At 37.9% G+C, this 26,746-nt stretch overlaps 1 protein-coding gene across 1 annotated transcript in view; it reads right to left on the bottom strand.

Moving 5' to 3' along the window:
• The window catches only part of TOX (thymocyte selection associated high mobility group box), a 350,776-nt gene that overhangs the window by 37,465 nt on the left and 286,565 nt on the right, over positions 1 to 26,746 (bottom strand). Inside the window, exon 5 of the mRNA XM_023727775.1 lies at positions 10,597 to 10,827. Coding sequence (XP_023583543.1) covers positions 10,597 to 10,827 — 231 coding nt within the window. The remainder of the gene's footprint in view (positions 1 to 10,596; positions 10,828 to 26,746) is intronic.

Genomic DNA, 26,746 nt, shown 5'->3' with positions numbered 1-26,746 from the left:
TGGCTTTGGTAGGAATGATTCATACGGGAGGTTTGTGTTCCTCTGAGGATTTTTATCGCTTCTTTCAGCTTCCTTTTGACTTTTCTTCTTTCAAAGAGTCTTCACAGAAAGCAAAGTACATACAGTTCCTCATTCACCATAGATTCTGAAAATAAAGATCTGTATGCTGCAGTGGCTCCTTACTCCTGCCTACATGCCACAATGAGAAAGCATGTGATATAAACACACAGCGGCTCTATTAGTCATGTCCCCTCTGGCTGTCAAGAAAACAGTCAATTGCAATCTCACTAATAGCTGTTTTCCCTTAAATATTGTAATTTTCTAAGCCCCCAATAAGTCAGCAATGGTTTTGTCCATTTTTCCCAGTTTTTGTTTACATATGTTGCTGTTCGTAATTGTGGGCTATTATGACAACAGGATTTTTTGAACAATTGTGGCACATGGAATCCTTGCCTTCTATTTGAACCAGCTGCCTACACAATGCCAACAGCATCATGTCGGCTTGTTTTGAAACATGCACATTTGTCCTAAATTTTGAAGTTTAATAGTCTGCCTCTCATCTGCTCCAGCAATAGTCCTTTAAAAATAACAGTACATATGCTCCCCCAATTTGAATATTAAATGAAAGTAAAATACAATTAATTTAGTTTGAAGCAGAGATATGATATTATGTTGGCACCATGAGTCAACATAAAGGGAAAGAACAGGTGGTAATACACCATATTAACACTTTGGGATATTTTGCAGAAATACTCTTGATGCCCCAATGTGAATTCCAGGCAGGCGTGTTTGCTCTGCTGACAATTCTTCCAAATGGTTAGAGGCAGGGCTGCCACTTAGGAGTAGAGCAGTGGCCTGTCCGGTGCAATATGCTTCATTTTGTAAGTGCGGCATCTGATTGCATCCATTTGGACCTATATCTGCTCATCCCTGAGATGAGCCTGTACATGCTGTGTATCATAAACAGTACTTTTTTAAAAACTTAATTGTGCTTTAAGTGAAAGTTTACATTCTAGTTAGTCTCTCATACAAAAATTTATACATACATTGTTATGTGACCCTTGTTGCTCTCCCTATACCATAACAGCACACTCCTCCTTTCCACCCTGGATTTCTCGTGTCCATTCAACCAGCTCCTGACCCCTCTCTGCCTTTACATCTCACCTCTGGACAGGAGCTGCCCATTTAGTGTCATTTATCTATTTGAGCTAAGAAGTATACTCTTTACAAGTATCATTTTGCGTCCCATAGTCCAGTCTAATCTTTGACTAAAGAGCTGGCCTCGGGAATGGTTTAGTTTTGGGCTAACAGAGAGTCTGGGGCCATGTCTTCCGGGATCCCTCCAGTCTCAATCAAACCATTAAGTCTTGTCTTTTTACTAGAATTTGAGTTCTGCACCCTACTTTTCTACTGCTCTGTCAGGGACTCTCTGTTGTGTTTCCTGTCAGGGCAGTATCTGGTGGTAGCCAGGCACCATCTAGTTCTTCTGGTCTCAGGCTGATGAAGTCTCTGGTTTATGTGGCCCTTTTGTCTCTTGGGGTAATACTTTCCTTGTGTCTATGATGTTCTAAATTCTCCTTTACTCCAGGTAGGTTGGGACCAATTGATGCATCTTAGATGGCTGCCTGCTAGCTTTTAAGACCCCAGACGTCACTCACCAAAGTGGGATGCAGAACATTTTCTAAATAAACTTTGTTATGCCAATTGATCTAGATGTCCCCTGAAGGCATGGTCCCCAGACCTCTGCCCCTGCTACTCTGTCCCTCGAAGTGTTTGATAAACTGTACTTTTTAGCATGATCTGCAGTCTCATTATCGTTATTAAGCAAGATCATCTGTAAAGAGCAGGGCTTTGAACCAGTTCAAGTTCTGGTTTGAACCCCTACTGAGAATTTGCATTTCTACCCCAGATAAACTGAATGAGAATCTACATTTTAACAAGATCCCCAGGTGATTCTTAAAAACCAGAAAATCCAGTGAAGCCATCTGGGCCATGGCTTTTTTTTGCTGGGAGTTTTTTTAATTACCTCTTCAATCTCTTCTTCTGTTATGGGATTTATTTAGTTTTTCTAACTCGATTTGTATTAGTTTAGGTAGGTAGTTTATTTCTAGAAATTTGGCCGTTGCCTCTAGGTTTTCAAATTTGTTGAAATACAGTTTTTCATAGTATTCTGTTATGATCCTTTTTATTTCAGTTGGGTCTGTTGTGATATTGCCCATCTCATTTCTTATTCTTATTCACCAGTTCTACTAAAGGTATTTCAGAGCATAGAAAAGGAAGGAATACTATGAAGTCAGCATAACCCTGATACTAAGCCAGGCAAAGACATGACAAAAAAAAAAAAAAAAGAAAATTACAGACCAGTATCCCTCATGAACATAGATGCAACAATTCTCAATAAAATTCTAGCCAATAGAATTCAACAGCATAGCAAAAAAATAATTCATCATGACCAATTGAGATTCATACCAGGTATGCAGGGATGGTTCAACATTAGAAAAGCAATCAATGTAATCTATCACATAAATAAAACAAAATATAAGAACCACAGGATCTTATTAATCAATACAGAAAAGTCATTTGACAAAGTCCAACGCCCATTACTGATAAAAACTCTCAGCAAAACAAGAATAGAAGGGAAATTCCTTGACAAAATAAAGGGCATTTATATAAAGCCAACAGCCAACATCATTCTAAATGGAGAGAGACTGAAAGCATTCCCCTTGAACGGGAACCAGACAAGGATGCCCTTTATCACCACTCTTATTCATCATTGTGCTAGAGGTCCTAGCCAGAGCAATAAGGCAAGAAAAAGAAATAAAGGGCATCCAAATTGGTAAGGAAGAAGTAAAAGTATCCCTATTTGTAGATCATACAATCTTATACACATAAAATCGCAAATAATCCACAAGAAAACTACTGGAACTAATAAAAGATTTCAGCAGAGTATCAGGATACAAGATAAACATACAAAAATCTATTGGATTCCTCTAAACCAACAAAGAGAACTTCAAAAAGGAAATCACCAAATCAATACCATTTACAGTAGCCCCCAAGATGATAAAGTACTTAGGAATAAATCTAACCAGAGACGTATAAGACCTATACAAAAAAAACCTACAAGACACAACTGCAAGAAACCAAAAGAGACCTGCATAAGTGGAAAAACATACCTTGCTCCTGGATAGGAAGAGTCAACATTGTGAAAACGTCATTTCTACCCAAAGAGATCTACATATACAACGCAATCCCGATCCAAATTCCAACGGCATTTTTTTTTTTAATGAGATGGAGAAACAAATCACCAACTTTATATGGAAAGGGAAGACGCCCTGGATAAGTACAGCATTATTGAAGAAGAACAACAAAGTGGGAGGCCTCACACTACCTGATTTTAGAACCTACTGTATATCACAGTAGTCAAAACAGCCTGGTACTGGTACAACAACAGACACATAGACCAATGGAACAGAATTGAGAACCCAGATGTAAATCTATCCACCTATGAGCAGCTGATATTTGACAAAGGCCCAAAGCTTGTTAATTGGGGGAAATATAGTCTCTTTAACAAATGGTGCTGGCATAACTGGATATCCATCTATAAAAAACTGAAAAAAGACCCATACCTCACACCATGCACAAAAACTAACTGAAAATGGATCAAAGACCTAAATATTAAAATCTAAAACAATAAAGATCATGGAAAAAAAAATAGGGACAATGCTAGGAGCTCCAATACATGGCATAAATAGTATACAAACCATAACTAACAATGCACAAACCCCAGAAGAGAAACTATATAACTGGGAGCTCCTAAAAATCAAACACTTATGCTCATCAAAAGACTTTGACAAAAGAGTAAAAAGAGAACCTACAGACTGGGAAAAATTTTTTGGCTATGACATATCCAGTAAGGGTCTAATCTCTAGAATCTACAAGATACTGCAACACCTCAACAACAAAAACATAAATAATCCAATTAAAAAATGGGCAAAGGATATGAACAGACACTTCACCAAAGAAGACATATGAGGAAATGCTCACGATCATTAGCCATTAGAGAAATGCAAATCAAAACTATAATGAGATACCATCTCACCCCCAATAAGGCTGGCATTATCCAAAAAACACAAAATAACAAATGTTGGAGAGGTTGTGGAGAGATTAGAACTCTTATACACTGCTGGTGGGAATATAAAAGGGTACAACCACTTTGGAAAACGGTATGACGCTTCCTTAAAAGGCTAGAAATAGAAATGTCATATGATCCAGCAATCCCACTCCTAGGAATATACCTGAGAGAAATAATAGCCCCACACGAATAGACATATGAATGCCCATGTTCATTGCAGCACAATTCACAATAGCAAAAAGATGGAAACAACCTAAATGCTCATCAACAGATGAATGGATAAACAAATTATGGTTCATACACACAACAGAATACTATGCAATGATAAAGAACAACGGCAAATCCAAGAAACATCTCATATGGATGACTCTGGAGGGCATTATGCTGAGTGAAATAAGTCAGTCACAAAAGGACAAATATTGTATGAGACCACTATTACAGGAAATCAAGAAAACATTTAAACACAGAAAAAAGCATTCTCTGATGGTTACCAGGGTGGGGAGGGAGAGGAAGGGGAAATGGCTAACTGGATAGTAGACAAAGATTAACTTCAGTGAGAAGGACAACACACAATACAGGGAAAGTCAGCACAACTGGACCAAAGCAAAAGTAAAGAAGTTTCCTGGACACATCCAAACACTCTGAGGGACAGAATAGCTGGGGCTTGGGCCTGGGGACCATAGTCTCAGGGGACATCTAGATCAAGTGGCATAACATAGTTTATTAAGAAAATATTCTGCTTCCCTCTTTGGTGAGTGGTGTCTGGGGTCTTAAAAGCTTATGAGCAGCCATCTAAGATACATCAATTGGTCCCATCCCACTCGGAGTAAAGGAAAATGAAGAAAACCATAGACACAAGGAAAATACTAGCCCAAAGGACTAAAGGACCAAATGAATCAAAGATTCCACCAACCTGAGACCAGAAGAACTAGATGGTGCCGAGTTACCACCAGTGACAGCCCTGACAGGGAACACAACAGAGAGTCCCAGACACAGAGCAGGAGAAAAATGTAGAACAGTACTCAGATTCATGTAAAAGACCAGGCTTAAGGGTCTGACAGAGAGGGGAGGAATGCCTGTAACTATGGCCCCCAGATGTTCTGTTAACCCAGAACTGAAACCAGTCCCGAAGCCCACTCTTCAGACAAAGATTAGATAGGACTATAAAACAAAAAATAATACACATGAGGAATGTGCTTCTTAGTTGAATCAGATATACGAGACCAAATGGGCAGCTCCGGGCCAAAAGCAGGATGAGAAGGCCTGAAGGGACAGGAACTGGTAGAATGGACACAGGGAACCCAGGGTGAAAAAGGGGAGTGTGCTGTCACATTGTGGGGACTGAAAAAAAAAAAAAAAAAAACCCAAAAATCCAAACCTGTTGTCATAGAGTCGATTCCAACTCATAGCAACCCTATAGGACAGAGTGAAATTGCCCCACAGAGTTTCCAAGGAGCAGCTGGTGGATTCAAACTGCCGACTTTTGGTTAGCAGCCTGAGCTCTTAACCACTGCGCCACCAGGGCTCCAGGTAATTCTTACGTATAATAAATCTGAAGAACCACTGCTCTACTAGTGGTTCTTAGAATTGGTCCCTAACCAGCAGCAATTGCATCATCTGATAACTTGTTAGAAACGCAAACTCTCTGCAGGAGTTCCAAATCACCAGCAGCTCCATAGGAGAAAGATAGAGCAGTGTGTTTCTGTAAAGATTTACAACCTTGGAAACCCTACGGGGCAGTTCTACTCTGTCCTACAGGGTCACTATGAGTGAGAATCGACTCGATGGCAGTGGGTTTGATTTGGGTGATTTTTTATATACATATATGCATACATATGTAACCACACATATATTTTTTGGTTGTTGCTGCAAAATTGTGTATGTCATAGCATTTACCAAAAACATCCTTTTTCCTTGTGTACTTCCTAGTGACATCATTTACCTTGGTCAAGCTGTGCGTACTTCACCCACATTCTGTGTTGCCTCTCCCATCACCAAAAATAACAAGTGTCTACTGTCTAGAGAGTGATTCCCCCTCCCCCACTCAACCCTGGTAACACAGTGAATGTTGGTTTCTGTATGTATACCTATTCTTGTCTTTTTATAAAAGTGAGATCATACAATATTTGTCTTTTTGTGATTTGACTTATTTCACTCAGCATAATGTCCTCCAGATTCATCCATGTTTTGTTTCAAGGACTCATCATTATTCTTTATAGATTCGTACTATTCCATTGTATGTATGTACCACGTTTTGTTTATCCATTCATCCGCTGATGGGCACTTACGTTGTTTTCATCTTTTTGCTATTGTGAATAGTGCTGTAATGAACATAGATGTGTATGTGTCTGTTCATGTCTCTATTATTAGACCTCTAGGGTGTCTACCTAGGAGCGGAATTGCTCGATCATAAGGTAATTCTATTTCTAGTTTTTTGAGGAAGTGCCATGCTGTTTTCCATTTTACAATCCCAGCAGCAATGGATAAGGGTTCCAGTCTCCCTACATCCTCACCAGCATTTGTTGTTATCTGTTTTTTTTTGTTTTTTTTTGTTTTTTTTTAAATCAGTGTCATTTTAGCAGGGGCAAGATGGTATTTCATTGTAGTTTTGATTTACATCTCTCTAATGGCTAATGATCGCAAGCATCTTTCCACGTGTTGGTTGGCTGTTTGTCCTCTTTGGTGAAATGTCTGTGCATGTCCTTTGCCCATTTGTTAAATGGGTTGCTCGTCTTTTTGTGTTGAGTTGTTGAAGTTTTCTATATATTTTAGAGATTAGACCCTTATCAGATATGTTGTTCCCGAAAATTTTTTCCCAGTTTGTAGGTTGTCTTTTTACTTTTCTGATAATCTGTTTTGATGAACTTAAGTATTCAATTTTTATGAGGTCCCAATTATCTAATTTGTCTTCTGCTGTTTGTGCATGTATAGTTGTGCTTGATTATCTATTTTTTAAATAATTAGGTCTCATAGTTTTGTCCCTATGTTGGAATAACTTTTTTTAGCAACTGGATTTTCACCATGAAATTGCTTTATAATACTAATGATATATATATACAACCCCCTTGCCATTGAGTCAGTTTCTACTCATGGCAACCCCATATGTTACAGAATAGAATTGCTCCACAGTTTTTTTTTGGCCATAATCTTTATGGAAGCAGTTTGCCAGGCCTTTCTTCTGTGAAACCACTGGGTGGATTCGAACTTCCAACCTTTAGGTTAGTAGCTGAATACAAATTGATTGTGCTACCCAGGGAGCTTAATGAGATTTATAGGTCAACTAATACATAATTTCATCCTTTATTTATAAAATAAATTCTCAAAAAAACCCCTATTTCCATTATGAGAGAGCCCAAAGGTAGATTCATTGCAAGTTACTTTTTAAATTGAAAATAAAATGCAAGAGAGAAAGAGGAGAAGTTTTGTCATCACATGTATGCAATTAAGAATCCTTAAGTATTACATCATACTGTTATCATTATCTACAATAGAAAGGCTCAACTCCAATTTGAAAAGGGAACAGGAGAATGGGAGTAATTTCCCTTTCTAACATAACAGTTGAGAATAAGAATCTCATATTCTTTGGGTCTGTAAATACCTTATATGGTCAGACAAAAAGAATGTGGAATACTATCCTAATTTTCTGCTGTTACTACATTAAAAAAAAACAGCCTTATAATAGTAGAATTAGTAGGAAGAACCATGCTGCTTTATATTTGCAGCTTTGAGGAACTACCTGATTTTCATCATAAGAACATTACTATTTTCTACTGGAAACACGAGTATAGGCACTTTTTAATATTGATAATGTAAAGCGCCAATTCTGGGCTAGGGAAGACTTTGTAGACATCCGCCTTTAAAGCTACTGGTCTTGAGCCTCATGAGTTCCTCTAGTGAATGTGGGAAATAAGTGGGAAATGGTAACTGGGGTCAGTGAGATAGACAAGAGGAGTTAGATAAATCATGATGCAGGCAACTGGTATTTCTTGAAATAAAACTTCTGACAAAATGGAAGATGTTAAGGGGGGTACATGTGAGCCTGGGGACAAAACTCCCAGTTCAGTTGCTGGGTCTTGAGTAGGGCAAAGGGGCTTGAGTCTTCCGAGAGGAATCATATACGTCCTTGGGTGAATGAGAGTCGCTGCACAGATGGCTAGGGAGGGGAAGGGCTTTCTGAGTGACTCCTCTAGGAAATTTAATCTCACATAGCAAATGAGTTTATAGTGTTAAACAAACAAACAAAAAAAACCAGTTGCCTGTGAGTCAACTCCAACTCAAGGTGACCCCATGTGTACCAGACTAGAACTGTGCTTCACAAGGTTTTCAACGGCTGATTTTTCAAATGTAGATTGCCAGGCCTTTGTTCCAAGGCACCTCTGCATAGACTGGAACCTCCAATGTTTAGCAGCCAAGTGCTTAACCATTTGCACCAGCCAGGGACTCCATAATATTAAAGCCTGTCATGTAGCCAAAGATAAATAGGGGGCTATTGGAGCAGAGAGTGAAGTGCATCCTAATATATGGACATTGTGGGTAGAGCAGGGGGGGCATGAAGGTTACAGAATCCAGAGAATGAGGAAGGGGCTGGGATTCATGGCCGATGTGCACTAGTTTCTCGTCCAGGAATGCTCTACTGAGTGGAGGAATGAAGTCACTGTACAATTCCACTGTGAATGTCCAGCATAGATGGGGACCACACCTCAGATTTGGGAGAAAGAGAGCAAACTGATCCAAGTTAGAGAGAAACCAGCTCTAAAACCCTGAAACAGCTACATTAGGTTTTCATTAGAATCACAGCATATAATGCCAACTACTTTCTTAATAGTGAGATGGATATTTGTCCAGAGAAAGTCTTCGCTGTGTGTTTCCAGTCTTTGAAGATGACTACTGCTACCCAGTGCTTCATACGGAAGGTCTGCACTCTCCCATGAAGGCATTCCCTTGGGCTGGCCATGTTGAAGAGGACATAAGAATTTGTGTGGACATTTCAAATTGTAGAAGACAGCTTTGGTGTGCAGAAAAGGGGGCTTTGAGGGTACTGGGAGGATGTTTCTGTTTCCTTAGCAACTGGTTTTGACCACTAAAGTTATCACTGATTTCAGAGGGTTTGTTAGGAACAGAGCTGTAAGTTGAACAACAAGTTCTAGTCACAGTCATTCTCTGTGTCTGCAGTGTAATCTTAGAGAGATCATCCAACAGAATGGGGACTATTTGTCTTGTTGTATCTCCAGTGCCTGGAACGGTTCCTGGCACATAATAAGCACTCAAAAAATTTTATTGAATGAATAAACGAATGCATTTAACTTATCAAGCCCTGTTTATAATATGCAAAATTGGAATAATAATTTCCCTATATAACTACAAGTACTGAGTAGAACAAATGAGATAAAACATGCAAAAGTGCTTTTAAAAGTAAAAAATACTGCACATATTATAGATGTTGCTATATATTTACAATATATAGGGGTACTTTTAGATGTACAAATAGGTTGGAGACTTTTCTGTGTTTTACATACCTTGCTGAACCTGATGAGGAGAGGTAAAGGTCTCTATTAAGAATCAAATGGGAGACTAATAGGTCATCAGTGCAACTTGGGATTCTGTAGTGGCTAAAGCTGCATCCACGTAGACATTTTAATGCATTTTATTTGTATTTTAATAACAATGCTGGTCCAATTTTCTTTTGTGACCACAAGACTCTATATGGTGACAGTGGCAATTTGGTCCTAGGTTTGGAAATACTGGATCAGTAGCGCTTCTTTGTCGAGATGGGCTGTATCCTCTCACTGAACTTTCAGTCTGCCCCCATGATTCCCCTTCCTCCTTAAGACCTTCTGGGCTACTTTTGCTGTGGCTGAGATGAGAAGTGTCTCATGTGGTCCTCCCTGACCATGGTCCTCAGTCACACCATGGCAATTGACAGAAAAGGAGAAAACAAGCATCTGGTCCTATTTAGCACAATCTAGAAATATGGTATGTAAGGGATTGAATAACATGTCCCAGTGGTCTTTCGGGAATGGCTAAGGGTAGAAGCCCTTAAATCTGAGATTCATTTAGCAAACGGGCGAAGAGGGTTTTAATGACAAAGGGGTAAATAGTAAGTGCTAAAGAGAGGTGTGGACAGTTTTCAAAATGCTTTTAGGATTTTTTTTAGTCTTTATGATCACATTGGCAACATTAAGAAATGAGGTAATCCTGGCTCAGATATGTAAAAGTCCTTCCAAAAGTAACTACGCTATATAAACTTTGAAACAAAGGCACTAACATGCTATTTATGGAGGAGCAATAAACGCGTATAAAGTTATGTGAAAGTCTCCTAAAGTCTGGTTCTGATGGGGGCATATTCTCAGCCTTAGTTCTAGTAACTGAAGAATTCGCCCCTGTGCTCAAAAGTAATTTCTTTTAGATTGCGTCCATTTTCTCAAATCATGTTGATTCCCACTCCATGTTGAACCCTGTCTTACCTGTTTCTGCTCTTCCCCTAAGCCATCCCACATGGAAGCCACAATTTTAGAGACTTCACCAAAGGTAGCATTTGGATTTTGGCCCTTGATGGCAGCTTGGGTATCGCGAAAGAACAATGCATAGGCAGAAACAGGCTTCTGGGGCTCATTCGGGTCCTTCTTCTTCTTCTTTTTGGGGGTTTTTGGTTTCTTCCCCATGTCAGAGGCAGGCCGCTTCTCTCCGCCATTGATCTGAAATAAAAAATCAAAGTAGAATTTAAAAAAAAAAAAGCCCCCAGGTGCCTTCGAGTCGATTCTGAAACATGGTGACCACATGTGTGTCAGAGCAGAACTGTGCTCCACAGGGTTTTCAATGGCTGTGACCTTTCAGAGGTAGATCACCAGGCCTTTCTTCCAAGGCACCTCTGGGTAGACTCAAGCCTCCAGCCTTTCGGTTAGCAGTCAAGCACTAAACTGTTTGAGCCACCCAGGGAATCCTAATATAGAATTACAGGGTAACTAGGAAAATTTGGGGCCAAATCAAATTGTTGTTTCCTTTGCAGCTTATACACAGACCTACCCACACACATCACACAGACCAGATATCTCTAAGTGACACTTGGATTCGTTACTGTTGTTTTTTGCTCAGAGAAAACTTCGTATTTCATGTTACGTTTAATTATTCCTTCTCCCAGCTTAGTTTACATAGCTTTAAAATAATTTTGTTGATTCTTTTAATGATAGTATTACACTATTAAATATTCTCCCTTAATTTCTCACCTTCTATTAAATATTCTCCCTTAACATCTCACATTCTCCTTTTTCTCTTTCAATGTAAGTGTGACAGCAGTGAATTTCTCTTGTACTAACCCTGTTGGATGAACAATCTAACTCATCTTCTTCGAGTTTATCCTGTCTTCCTAGCTATGATTTTAAAAACACAGTAAGCAACATGTCCAATAAGTAAAGCTGAATAGGTATTTCTGTTTCGACAACTCCAGGTAACTAAACAAACAAAAAAAGTGTTGGTGTTGAGTTGATTCCCACTCTTAGCGACCCTATAGGGCAGAGTAGAACTGTCCCATAGGGTTTCCAAAGAGCGGCTGGTAGATTTGCACTTGTAACCTTTTAGTTAACAGCCAAGTTCTTAACCGCTGTGCCACCAGGGCTCCTCTAGGTAACTAAGATGGCATTTAAATATCTTGAAAGTCAAAACAAACAAGGAAACTTTCTCTGTGTTCCAAGGCTACATACAATCATCTCTTTCTTTTCACAACCAAACTGCATGAAGAGGTTGTCTGAGCTCATTATATGTGGCCCCTGGACCTCACCTCAGTGTGCCTTCCCTCCCATCTGAGGCTCTCAGTAAGGTCATCAGTGGCCAGATCACTAAATCCAATAGAGTTTTTAGTTTTCCTCATACTTGAACTTCTCTGTGAGCGCCCTCTCGCCCAAAGTCTCCATGGCACCACACTCTGGGTTTTACTCCTGCCTTGCTGGCCTCACTATTTTCAGGCACATCCTCTTCTACCTGGCCACCAACGGTAGATTTCTGATGTTTTTGCTGTAAAACATCTTCTCTTGTGAGTTTGTACTTGGGGAATCTCCTAAGTAGATCTTGTAAAATGGTTTCCATCCTCCTTTGTGCATGGATGATTGTCAAGTTCACTGTTCCCCTGGGTGGAACATGTATGTAAACAACCGCTATCTGACATCTCTGTTGGGAAGTCTCAAACATATCTCAAACCGGAGTAAAGACCCTGCTACTCACGTGCACAGTTCTGAATATTCTCCTTCAGAGTACATATCAAACCTGTAATTATACAATAATTTATGTGGTCGTTAGATCTTCTCCCATCTTAGAGTGTAAGCTCTGTGAGGGCAGAGTCCAGTTCTGGTTTTGCTCACTAGCATGTCTTCCACTTAAAATACTATTTTATTATGTTTTTGGGGAAAGTTTAGAAAGCAAGTTAGGTTCCCATCTGGTAACTTCCACACAAATTGTTCAGTGACATTAGTTACATTTTTTACAATGTGTCAACATTCTCTTTAATTCGTTCTGGTTGTTCCATTTCCAGTACTCCAGTTTCCCTGCCCCCTTATCTTCTCATTTTTCCTTTAGAGTAAATTTTGACCTTTGGTCTCATACAGATGAGTTTTTAGCAGAGCACCATACTTACAGGTAATATCCTTTTTGGGTGCCATTCTGATATTTCGCTAAGAGGTGATCTCGGGATAGTTTCAGTTCAGGGTTTAAAGAGTCTCTCAGGGGAATAGTCTCAGGGAGTCCTCTGGTCTCAACTGGCCCAGTTAGTCCGGCCTTTTTCAAGAATTTGAGTTTTGTTCTACATTTGTCTTCCATTCTATCTGCGAACATCTACTGTGACTGTGGTCAGAATGGTCCCACTAGCACTTCTCATGGTTCCTGACACATAGTAAGTGCTTAACATCTGTTATAATAATAATAACATAAAATAATAATATATTTGAAAGAAAGAAAGCACAAATGATTTCTGTTATGGGAAATCAAGCCTCACTAATGTACTTGAATATTTAAGGGCAACAAGTAAATATGTGGTAAAAGAGAAAACATGGATAAGTTTTTAAAAATATATTTGAAATAGTAACAGCAATTTCTCTGGATGAGAGGATGAGTCTTTATAATTTTCTTCTTTATTTTTTTAAATTTCTAAATTTTGTAACATGCCTGATCTTACATCCATAATTATAAAATATTAATTAAAAAGAGAAATAAACAGCAGTTAACAAGGGTCCACAATGAAAAATATTAAAAATAGAGTAATCATATTGGAGGGTATAATTTATCAAGGATTGGGGATATTTAGAAATAGGAAACAAAGGGTAAGAATAAATGAATGTTTATCCATATGACATATTACTTAGCCTCATTTTTAATTTTGATAAAAAATTAACAATCTGACACGTTGAAATCTCCATGATTGAAGATTATATCAATCTCTTTGGAAAATACTCAAATGTCAATCATAGGGATAAGTTTCCTATAATGCAATGTAAATGTTGCATCATAGGAAACATTGACAACTTTCTTCAAATGATATAGTTTCCCTCCTCCATTGTCCAAAATTGTTTGGACCAATGATCTTCATGCTTTTCTTTTTAAAGTGGTATCTGGACAGTAAGATGTAGGTTTTAGATCTACTGGATGTGTGTTTCCCTGCTGTAACAGAAAGGTGGACAGTTATCTTCTTGTATTTGACAACATGACCCCACTTTCTAGGGATGACCTGATGAAGCAAGAGAACATATTACTGCTAGTAAGAAACTGTAAGTATCAAGTGTATCAAAGCCATAAATTATTATTTTGAGGCAATGTACAGCAACCCTAGAGGTCCCTGGGTGGCACAGTTTACACTTGTCTACTAACCTAAAGATTGGTGATTCAAACCCACCTGGCAGTGCTGCAGAAGAAAGGCTGGTGATCTGCTTCTGTAAAGATTACAGCCAAGAAAACCCTACGGAGTACAGTTCTACTCTGTAATACATACGGTCACCATGAGTCAGAATCGACTTGACGGTAACGAGTTTGATTTTGGTTTATAGCAACAACAATAGGACACACTAAACAATTTCATGCAACCAATCCATTCATTAGTTGTTTGGCTTATCCTGTAGGGTCACTAGGATGCAGTTTTGCTCAACCTCAGAGTTTTGTTTAGTAGAAACAAGTATTTCATGACTTTTGCCTCCACATTTTCAAGGCTTAGGAAGTATCATTTCTGTGTCATGGAGCTTAATTCTGGGGCTTCAGCTGTGTATCTGACTGAGTACCTTAGAGGCACTAAACTGTGAAGCAGGGTGCCGCCCCCATTGAGGCCAGACTACCAGCCAAACTCGTGATGTTATGTCATCTTTGTCTTCGCAATACCTGAAAGCAAGAGCATGTTGATCTTTCAGCCAACCACGTATCATGCCTTCCCTTTAAGTACTCTTGGTAACCTCGGTTTGAATTACCTGCCATGCAAGAAAACTGGCATCTGAGAAAGCCAATCTAAGGATACACATAAAATATTCATTCTCAAGATTCACTGCCTTTCTTCAGTAATTAAGCTTCATCACCCAAAGGCTGTATTCTTGGACAATAATATTCTGACCACTCATAGCACTACCCCCATAGAAATGAACCAGTGATTTAAGATAATGTCCTGGCTTTCATCAAGTGCTTATATAAAGGGGAAAAAACCCATAAAACAAAAACTGTATATGAATATATGAAAGATCTCTGTTTGTTTTTGTTTTAATAAAATTTGCCTTGGAGGGAATTGTTTATTATATTGCTCAATGTTCCTTGTATAAAGACTTATTGGGTATGCACAAAATCTTTGCATTTTAGGATTTGATATAATGGAATGAAAATTCCCTGTTGTGGTTTTATATCTAATGAATCCAAGTCTTTGGGAAGTGCTATATGGAGTGAGAGGTTGTTTGCCTCATGCGGCACTGTTCATGGCCTCCTGACCTGTGGGGGTCTTGTTTTTTTATTTTGCACTCTTCCTGTGTTGGGGAGGGTAGAGAAATGAGCTGCTAATTTAGATTCGGTGTAATGAACTGGAAATTTGTAAGAGTTTGTAGTTCTGGAAGTAGTTTCATCATGTATGTGAAAAACACATGATCATTCCTCATATACAAAGCCTCCTTGAAGGAAGAAATGCTGCAGTAATTTAGATCTATCTACATGCCACTAATGGATTATATTTTGAAAAATACCTGACTCTTGACCACAAACTATTTAGAATGAACACAATGATGATGAATATAATTGTGGTGGGAAAATTCGCTAAATGGATTTATAATATGTCCTTGGACCTTAATTCTGACTATTATGTGGATTCTGAGTTCTTACTCAGGTGGATGAAAGTTTATAAATTTATGCTCTAACTTTCTAAGAGGCCCCCACTTCTAAAGTCTAGAGCAGAGCTGTCTCATGGAACTCTCTGGAATGATGGAAATGTTCTGTGCACTGCCCAAAAGGGTAGCCACCAGCCACATGCGGTAATAGAGCACTTAAAATGGGGCTAGTGCAACTGAGGAACTAATTTTTTCAATTTTCTTTAGTTAGTTAAATTTAAATAGTCATACATGGCTAGTGGCTATTGTGTTGAACAGAACTATCCAGAGTAGAATATTTTTAAAGTTACAAGAGTTCTAAGACTGGAGAATAAAATTTAATCCCAACATCACAATCTTTAGGATGTAGATGAAACCATATAATGCAAAAAGAAAAGCCCTCCCCAACTACATGCACACTGAAAGTAAGGACCAAGTCCCATTAATCTTTATATCCTTCACAGCGTCAGGACAGTGACCTGCATACAGAGCATAGTTACATGTTTCCACTCTCTCATTCTACAGCACAGGGCAGAGGCTTAGACTTACAAGGCAAAGAAAATACGACACATAAAAACTGTATAAAAATCATAGCCACTAAGAACGTGGCTGGGCTGAGGCCCTAACTGTAGCCCTGATCATCCACAGGCTTATTTTCCAATCCAAGAAAGCACTAATGAATAAATAAATACATACACAAATACAGAAATAAAAATCACTCTCACCTAAGCTTTACACAGACGAACATGCTTCGTGTAACTTACTCTTAGAATAGATTTATTTCTAAAATCCCTAGAGGTGTCCTTAGGCTTCTGGCAATCCATCTCCTGTCATGCCTTATTGCTTAATTATAGTGATGTATTTAACTTATTTATCACAAGAAAACAATAATCTTTCACTTTAAAAAAGCATGTGTTAACAGTGTTGTTAGATAATACTTCTTAGGAATACAGAGTACGGGAGTTAAGACTATCAAGGAAAGGGAATCACTGATATTGACATGTCCCCAGAGAAGTTAGAAACGTCTATAAGCATATTTAAAATAGACTGCAGCAGTCCCAAAGCCTTTAATGGAGCTGGGAGAGCTGTTTAATGCACACTATTTTGCAGTAATCGCTGTAGTTTAAAATAGATTTTAATCAAGCACCATCTGCATAATAGACTGAACAAACAATACAGAACTCCACTTACAACTCTTATCATATAAAGTAAATATTATAAAATTTTCACCATAGAAACAAAGCATATCACAGCACTTTCTTTGGCGTGTGATGGCACTGTTTCTGTAAGTGAAAATTTTGCTACTTAAATTTATTCTCTTTTCTTTCTAAAGTGTGCCATCTAAAATCCCCTTATGAGAATAAATGCAAATAAGCATGGAAAGTAAGTCATCTAGTTATTGTGAAATCAGCAAGGCTGTAATACTTGTTTCATTTTACAATGAGGTTTATCATTATCATTAATAATAAGGGTACACTTAATGACTCAAAACATCAATTACAGAAAAACATATATGAAGTACTATACTTTTGAAATGATTCACAAGTGTGAGGCATTGTATGTGAGTCATCGTTTTTAAAGAAAATTCATTTTTCAGGATCCTTGACTCTGCCAGACAGAGCCAAATATTGTTTTTGGGTTAGCTTAGCAAAGTCACTCAGTGGCTTTAGGCAGAATAGGCAGTTTGGACTACTGACCAGAAAAATCACTTTGAAAGAAGGGAAAGGGTTGGTTGTATTTATCCCCACCTACTAGTTATATCTGTCAACTTTGTTGGATTCACTTACTTTTTTCTGAATTTCGTTTTGTAGGGCAATATGTTTAATTCTTATTCTTCTGGACTGAGGACTTCTTCTTCATGCAAAGAATGCCCAACCTTATTGAGGTATGGTCCAGGTGAAAAAATGCCAGGTGCCTATGCTTAGCCTCACTTTTTTTTTATTCCATTGATCAATCAAGTATGTTCAAGTCATCTAGGGTATGTCTAAGAACGTAAACTCTATGAACACTATATCTTAGCATAGCTGAAATATATGTGTAGATTTTAGAAACAATGTTTGGTATCAGGTGTGAAAGTTACCTAATTTGATGGAAATCTGCCATTTTCCCCCAGACTAGTTTGTTAGGCTCATCCTTAACCAATGGGGGTGATGTGTGTGTGTATAATTTTGTTTTAAATGAGGGAGCTATATTAATTAAATTGCTGGAGTCTAAGGTATCATACATATTACAACACATGACGGGTTGACCAGGAGTATAACAAATATAGTTCAATGTAGAAAATAACAGATTTTCAAGTCCCAGTTTTAAATCCCATTGCTGGATAAAGTGGATTGACATTTCTTTCAACACTGCTTGATTCTACTTAATGTTTATAGAGAAATGTCTGCTTATCATTTTTGCTTTATTCCAGAAGTCTTCTTGCCTTTAGAAGAGTAGTAAATAAAAACTACATCTCTAGAGTCTTATTTAATTGCTACTCTAGAGACTTATCCTATTTGCCTTGAGAAAAAAATCTGAGGATTTTTGTTTCTTCCAGTGTGGTGGAACACACACACTGATGAACTGGCAAATTAGGAAGGAACTCCTGAAGACAAAGATTAAATGAAAGCAGGAACTCAGAGACATAAACAGTACTGAAGATAGTTGCTGAACCTGGTGAAATTGAGTCAAGGTACAGTAGACAAAGGCCAGGACTGACCAAAAGTGAGTTGCTGAGTAGGAGAGTTTCCATTAAAGTCAGGACATACAAGAATTAGACTCTCATTGCAAGGGTCATATCACATCATCTCCCCTGTATGTGCCCTCCAAGGATCTGCAAGTATAATTGCTCTGGAACATTGGTAGTGAATGGAGAGAGGGGAAAAAATCTCTTGTGATAATTCACAAATAATAGCATTTACAAGGGTTTGTAGCCTGAATTCACACTAGTTGGGTGTTCTAGATTGTAACAGTCGAAGATGCCTGACAGAAGCAAACACAAATTAACTTTGGAGGAATCCACTATCAAACCAGATCTAAAAGAATTTGTGTAGATAAAATTATAATAAATATCAGTCCTCATCCCCCCCCCCAAAAAAAAAACCACATAAAATGAAACAAGGCATTAAGACTGAGACCCAGTAGTAACAACAGATAACAGAATTAGACCCCAAAAGACTTCAAGTATTGGAATTAGCACAAAGAGGATATAAAACAAATACGATTAACATGATAAAAGAGATTAAATTTACGGGTAAAGAGCAAACAACTAAAAAAAAAAAAAAACAAAAAACAAAAGAAGTCCAAACAGATTTGAAAAAGAACCAAGGAAAACTAGAAATATAAAATAACAGAAATTAAAGCCTCAATAGACCAATTTAATTTCAGATTAGAAATAGCTAAAAAGAGGATTATGAATGGGAGACAGATATAAATAAATTAATCTGGATGTTATACAGAGACAAAGAAATGGAAAATACGAAAGAGTCAGGGAGGATAAGGATGAGAATGTCTAACATATATCTAATCAGAATTACAGAATGAGAGGGGAGCAAGAATGGAGCAGTGGTAATATCTGAAAAAAACAGTGACTGAAAAATTTTCCAGAACTGATGAAAGACAGAAATCTTGAAGTTTAGGAAAAATGTAAAGAAACTCACACACATCACAAAGAAGCTGCAGGACATCAAAGAGAAGGGAAGATCTTTAAAGTGATGAGAGTAAAAGCAGATTAATTTAAAAGGAAAGACAGTGAGATCAAAGACCTAAATGTAAGAAATAAAAGCATAAAATTCCTAGAAGAAAACATGGTGGGGGTGGGTTATGGCTTTGGGACTGAAGTTTCAATAATGGATTCTTAGATTTGACACCAAAAGCACTAGCAACAAATAACAAAATAGATATATTGGATTTCATCAAAATTAAAATTTTATTCAACAAAAGAGTTTAATAACAAAGTGAAGAGACAACCTACAGAATGAGAGAAAATTTTTGGGAACCATGTATCAGAGAAAGGTTTAATATCCAGAATATATTAAGAACTCCTACAACTCAACAACAAAAAGGCAAACAACACAATCAAAAAATAGGCAAAAAATCTGAATAAATACTTCACTAAAGAAGATATATAAATGACCAATAAGCACATGAAAAGATGCTCAACATCATTAGCTATTACCAAAACCCAAACCCATTGCCGTGGAGATGAATTCCGACTCATAGCAACCCTATAACTGCCCCATCCATCGGGTTTCCAAGGCTGTAATAATTATGGAAGTGGACTGCCACATCTTTCTCCCTAGGATTTTTGTTGGCCTTTTGGCCTTTGTCTACTGTACCCTTTGACTCAATTTCACCGGGTTCAGCAACTATCTTCAGTACTGTTTATGTCTCTGAGTTCCTGCTTTCATTTAATGTTTGTCTTTAGGAGTTCCTTCCTAATTTGCCATTTCATCAATGTGTGTGTTCCACCATACTGGAAGAAACAAAAATCACATATATCACATTTAACTGAAGCTGGTGCGTTCAAACCGCAGACCTTTTGGTTAGCAGCCGAGTGCTTAACCACTGCGCCAAGAGGGCGCCTTCGTTAGCTATTAGAGAGATGCAAAGATGCAAATCAAAACCACAATGAGATACCACTTCACATTCACTAGAATTACTATGATAAAAAATAAAAGATGAGGAAAACAACAGGTTTTGGCAAGGTTGTGGAGAAACTGGAACCCTTATCCATAGCTGGTGGGAATACAAAATGGTAGCGGCCGCTGTGGGAAACAGTTTGGCGGTTCCTCAAAAAGTTAAAGAATTATCATATGACCCAGCAATTCCACTCCTAGGTATATACTCAAGAGACTTGAAAGCAGCGATGCAAACAGACACATGGATACCAATCCTCATTGCAGTACTATTCACAATAGTCAAAAGGTAGAAACAACTTAAATGTCCATCAGCGGAAAAATGGATAAACAAAATGTGGTACATATATACATACAATGAAATACTACTCAGGCATAAAGAGAAATGAACTCCTGACACTCAAACTTTGAAAACATTATGGTGAGTAAAATAAGTCAACCACAACAGGACAAATATTGTATGGTCTCACTTATATAAAATAACAAGAATAAGCAAATGTATAAAGACTAAAGTTTATTAGTGGTTACCAGGGGCAGGAGGGAGAGGGAAAGATAGAGGTATTGTTTAGGAAGCAATGAGTTTCTGTTTAGGGTGATGAGAACTTTGGCAAAGATTATGGGTGATAACTGCACAACATGATTAATATCATTTAATGGCACCGATATCACTAAATTGTATACCTGGCAAATGTTGAACTGGCAAATGTTGTGCAATATATATTTTACAACAATTAAAAAAAAAAGCAAAGACAGGCAGTAGATTTCTCAAAAGCAATGATGGAAGCCACAATTCAATGGAATAGTATTTTACAATATTTTCAAAATGCTAAAGGATGACAACTTTCATTCTAGAATTCTGTACAAAGCAAAATAATTTTTTAAGGTATATATGTTACAAACAGATCCTCACTAAAGAAAAACTTAAAGGCATAAGGAAAGTCATACGAGATAAAAGAAAGATTAAACACGAGTCAATCCAAAAGGGAAAAAATACTGTATAAAAGAATAAAAATATACTTTGTAAGATTTTTTAAATTACAGAGTTTATTTACATTACAGTTAAAATGACAGAAGAAAACATTCTTTGATGGTTACGAGGGTGGGGAGGGAGGGGGAATTCACTAACTAGACAGTAGACAAGAATTATCTTAGGTAAAGGGAAGGACAATACGCAATACAGGAGAAGTCAGCACAATTGGACTAAACCAAAAGCTAAGAAGTTTCCTGAACACAACCAAACACTTCAAGGGACAGAGTAGCAGGGGCGAGGGTCTGGGGACCATGGATTCAGGGGACATCTAGGTCAGTTGGCGTAACAAAGTTTATTAAGAAAATGTTCTGCATCCTACTTTGGTGAGTGGTGTCTGGGGTCTTAAAAGCTAGAGAGCGGCCATCCAAGATGCATCAATTGGTCCCAACCCACCTGTAGCAAAGGAGAATGAAGAACACGAAAAAAAGACACACAGAAAATATTACCCTAAGAGACAAAAGGGGCCACATAAACCAGAGACTTCATCAGCCTGAGGCCAGAAGAACAAGATGGTGCCCGCCTGTGACCAATGACTGCCCTGACAAGGAACACAACAGAGAGTCCCTGACAGACCAGGAGAAAAGTGGGGTGCAGAACTCAAATTCTAGCAAAAAGACCAGACTTAATGGTCTGACTGAGACTGGAGGAACCCCAGAAGACATGGCCCCCAGACTCTCTGTTAACCTAGAACTAAAACCATTCCCAAAGCCAGCTCTTCAGACAAAGAATAGACTGGACTATAAGACATAAAATGATACTCATGAAGAGCGTGCTTCTTAGTTGAAGTAGATACATGAGACTAAATGGGCAGCTCCTGTCCGGAGGCGAAACGAGAAGGCAGAAAGGGATAGGAGCTGGTTGTATGGACACAGGAAATCCGGGGTGGAAAGGAGGAATGTGCAGTCACATTATAGGGATAGCAAATAGGGTCACATAACAATGTGTGTGTAAATTTTTGTATGAAAAACTAACTTGAGCTGTAAACTTTCACCTAAAGCAAAATTAAAAAAAAAAAAAAGTTAAAATGAACAACAGCAATAACAGCTTCCAATATAAATTGGAAGGATTGTGTCTGAAGTTAAAATATTCTAAGGAGGAAAGTAAAGATATTGATTAATTTTAGACTTTTACACATTCGTAAGTCAAGGATAGCTGCTAAAAGAAGAAAGTGTATAATTTTTAAACTTATAATAAAAAAATGAAATGAGAAAAATAAAAACAATCTTAACGAATGCAAGAACAGAGAACAAGAAACATAGGACACTTATTGGACAAACAGAAATCAAGATACTTGGAGAAAGAAACCCAAATATTTTAGTAGTTACATTAATGTAAATGCAGTACATGTCCCATTTAAATATAAAAGATTATCTAACAATATGCTGTTTACAGGAGACCCATATAAAACATAAGAATACTTCCAACAGAACAGTTGCAAGTAAAAACATAGAAAATACATGCTATGACTCTTAGCCCATAATTTCCTTAAACGAAAAACTATGCCAAAAATATACTTCTAATGTCAGATAAATAAAGTGTCTCACAGTGTTTGGCATATTGAGAGTACTGGATTACAGGCTTAGAGCCACAAGCTGCCCATGTTTATATTTCTTTGCATGTTTTCCTGTATGCCTCATTTATGACTTAAGGCTGTCAAGACAACTTCATAACAATCAGAACCATGGGTAGTGTTTACAGAGTGATAATTTATTTTACCAATGTATTTACAATATTTCTGTCCAAACAAACTTATTTCATTTAATTACTTGTTTAAATAAGCTGGAATTAATATGTAATTACTTAAAGAGAGCATAAAGTGTTAAGAGGGAAGCTTTAAAAGCTTATTTTTCTGGTGTGAGACTAAATATTCCTTTTTACTACACTTGTTAGAAATGATTTAAATGATCTTTTTGAGTTAACGCTGTATCACTTTTAACTGAAGCTGATGCAGTACAACAATCCACATAAATTGTACTCAGACATAAAGGAAACAAATACAGCTTAATCCTTAACTGTGATGTAGAATGTTTGAACATTTTTTTCAGGGGATTTTTTCTAGGCATTTAAGAAATAAATACAAATGGAAGAAATGAGTAGTAGGATTTTGAATTGAGGAGAAGGTGAAGAACGGTGTACAGAATTGGGATGGGTGGGTGAAACATACACTTCAACTAGACATGAACTTGGGAATGTTTATTCAGACAAAAAAAGCCATTTTAACTGGGGCAATCTTGAGAAATCCATCCTTATACCCTCACAAATCCTAATTCAAGAATATGCCACTATAGAATATAACTTCTGTACAATGCTTACACATCACTAATCAAGAACTATAAATTATTTTGAGATTGGTTATTGAGTGATTGGATAGGACACTGTGATGAAAAACTTTATGTGTCAACTTTGTGAGTTGTATCCAGTTATTCAGTCAAATAATAATCTAGGTGTTGTTGTGAAGGTATTTTGTAGACACTATTAACAGTTGACTCTAGGTAAAGGATATTATCTTAAATAATGCCAGTGGGCCTTGTCCAATCAATTGAAAAGCTTAAGAGCAAAACTGAGGTTTCCCTGGGTGGGGCGGGGGGAGGGGAATTCTGGCTCAAGGCTACCCCATCACTCCTGCCTGAGTTTCCAGCCTGCTGACCTGCCCTACAAATTTTGGACTTGCCAACTCCCCCGCCCCCCAATCACATGAGCCAATTCCTTGAAATAAATCCTGTTATGGATGGATGGCTGGATAGACAGATAGGTAGACAGACAGATAAGTAGGTAGGTAGGTAGGTACGTAGATAGGTAGATAGGTAGGTAGATATATATATAGAGAGAGGGAGAGAGATTCTACTGGTTCTGTTTCTTTGGACAACCCTGACTAATACAGATACTCACTGGCAAAGTTTTACATCAACCTGGAAGCTTATAACATAAAAATTGATCCCTCAGAAAAATTATAAGATATGGACCTTGGGGGTCAACAGCAAATGGCTGAATCTATGACTGCTCATTCTATGAACTCCAGGTTTCTGCTCACTCTTCTGCTCATATAAGTTGAAGAGGGTGGAAAACACTACTGCAATTAAGAATAATCCTGTATAAAATTTACTGTCAGAAGACGCTAATTTTGCATCTGATTTCTTGAGATGTCAGCAATGAATACTTATAAAGATACAATTCAGATGCACAAATTGATCTTTACTATGAGCAGAACATTTAATTTTTTTCCTTTCAGTATAGTACATGTCATCTATGTTTAGGAAATTAATTAGAATTATTCATGCATAATCCAATATCTAAATCATTGGCCGCAAGTTCTTAGTAGTCACATTTAAGTCCAGCTGATAGTTGCCATTAGGATAATCTGTATTTTCTTAAGAAAATTATTTCCCTCTCTAAATGCTCAGCTAAAAACCAGGATTTCACTAGCCCAGTAAATGATTTATGTAATATCAATTAATCGCCTCCTGCCTTTTTACCTTATCCAATGAGAGACTGGCTCACTGCCAACAGGGAGAGACTGAGTGCAGAGGGGATCAGCACAGGAGGTTATGTTTAGTTGTGTAGCCTTATCTTTGCCACAGGAGACCTTGTGGCTCAGTGGTTAAGAGCTCGGCTGCTAACCAAAAGGTTGAAAGTTTGAATTGACCAGCCACTCCTTGGAAACCCTATGGGGCAGTTCTACTCTGTCCTATATGGTTGCTATGAGTCAGAATGGACTCGATGGCAACGGATTTTGTTTTGGTTTTTGGTATCTTTGCCACAAGGCTAAATAAATCAATGAATCATTATTTATCTGAATCTTTAAAAAATAAATGTGTTGTTAGGTGCCATTGACTCAGTTCGGACTCACAGGGACCCTATGTAGTACAGAATGAAACACAGCCTGGTCCTGTGCCATGCTCACAATTGTTGTTATGCTTGAGCCCATTGTTGCAGCCACTGCGTCAGTCCATCTCATTGAGGGTCTTCCTCTTTTTCCATGACCCTATACTGTACCAAGCATGATGTCCTTCTCCAGGGACTGATCCCTCCTGACAACATGTCCAAAGTATGTAAGACGTAGTCTTGCCATCCTTGCTTCTAAGAAGCATTCTGGTTGTACTTCTTCCAAGACAGATTTGTTCCTTGTTTTGGTAGTCCATGGTATATTCAATATTCTTTGCCAGCACAACAATTCAAAGGCATCAATTCTTCTTTGGTTTTATTCATTGTCCAGCTTTCGCACGCATATGATGTGATTGAAAATACCATGGCTTGAGTCAGGCACACCTTAGTCTTCAAGGTGACATCTTTGCTTTTTAACACTTTAAAGAGGTCTTTTGCAGCAGATTTGCCCAATGCAATGCATATTTTGATTTCTTGACTGGTGCTTCCATGGGTGTTGATTGTGGATCCAAGTAAAATGAAAATCCTTGACAACTTCAATCTTCTCTCCGTTTATCATGATGTTGCTTATTGGTCCAGTTGTCAGCATTTTTGTTTTCTTTATGTTGAGGTCTAATGCATACTGAAGGCTATGGTCTTAGATCTTCATCAGTAAGTGCTTCAAGTCCTCTTCACTTTCAGCAGGCAACTTTGTATCATCTGCATAATGCAGGTTGTTAATGAGTCTTCCTCCAATCCCGATGCCCCGTTCTTCTTCATATAGTCCAGCTTCTCGGATAATTTGCTCAGCATACAGATTGAATAGATATGGAGAAAGGATACAACCCTGACACACACCTTTCCGAACTTTAAACCACACAATATCCCCTTGTTCTGTTTGAACAACTACCTCTTGATCTATGTACAGGTTCCTCATGTGCACAATTAAGTGTTCTGGAATTCCCATTCTTTGCAATGTTATCCATAATTTGTTATGATCCACACAGTTGAATGCCTATGCATAGCCAATAAAACACAGGTAAACATCTTTCTGGTATCCTTTGCTTTCAGCCACAATCCATCTGACATCAGCAATGATATCCCTGGTTCCACGTCCTCTTTTGAATCTGGCCTGAATTTCTGGCAGTTCCCTGTCGACATACTGCTGTAGTCGCTTTTGAATGATCTTCAGCAAAATTTTACTTGCATGTGATATTAATGATATTGTTTGATAATTTCTGCATTTGGTTGGATCACCTTTCTTAGGAATAGGCATAAATATGGATCTCTTCCAGTCAGTTGGCCAGGTAGCTGTCTTCCAAATTTCTAAGCATAGACGAGTGAGCACTTCCAGCACTGCATCCATTTGTTGAAACATCTCAGTTGATACTCTGTCAATTCCTGGAGGCTTGTTATTTGCCAGTGCCTTCAGTGCAGCTTGGACGACTTCTTTCAGTACCATTGGTTCCTGATCATATGCTACCTCTTGAAGTGGTTGAATGTCGACCAGTTCTTTTTGGTATAATGACTCTGTGTATTCCTTCCTTCTTCTTTTGATGCTTCCTGTATTGTTTAATATTTTCCCCATAGAATCCTTCACTATTGCAACTTGAGGCTTGAATTTTTTCTTCAGTTCTTTCAGCTTGAGAAATGCTGAGCGTGTTCTTCCCTTTTGGTTTTCTATCTGCAGCTCTTTGCACGTGTCATTATAATACTTTACGTTGTCTTCTTGAGCTGCCCTTTGAAATCTGTTCAGTTCTTTTACTTCCTCATTTCTTCCTTTTGCTTTAGCTAC

This window comes from Trichechus manatus, unplaced genomic scaffold, assembly GCF_000243295.1.
Source record: "Trichechus manatus latirostris isolate Lorelei unplaced genomic scaffold, TriManLat1.0 scaffold00018, whole genome shotgun sequence".
Classification (NCBI taxonomy): Eukaryota; Metazoa; Chordata; class Mammalia; order Sirenia; family Trichechidae; genus Trichechus; species Trichechus manatus.
Note: the sequence above shows the minus strand (reverse complement) of the source record. Positions and strands in the feature narration are given on the sequence as shown.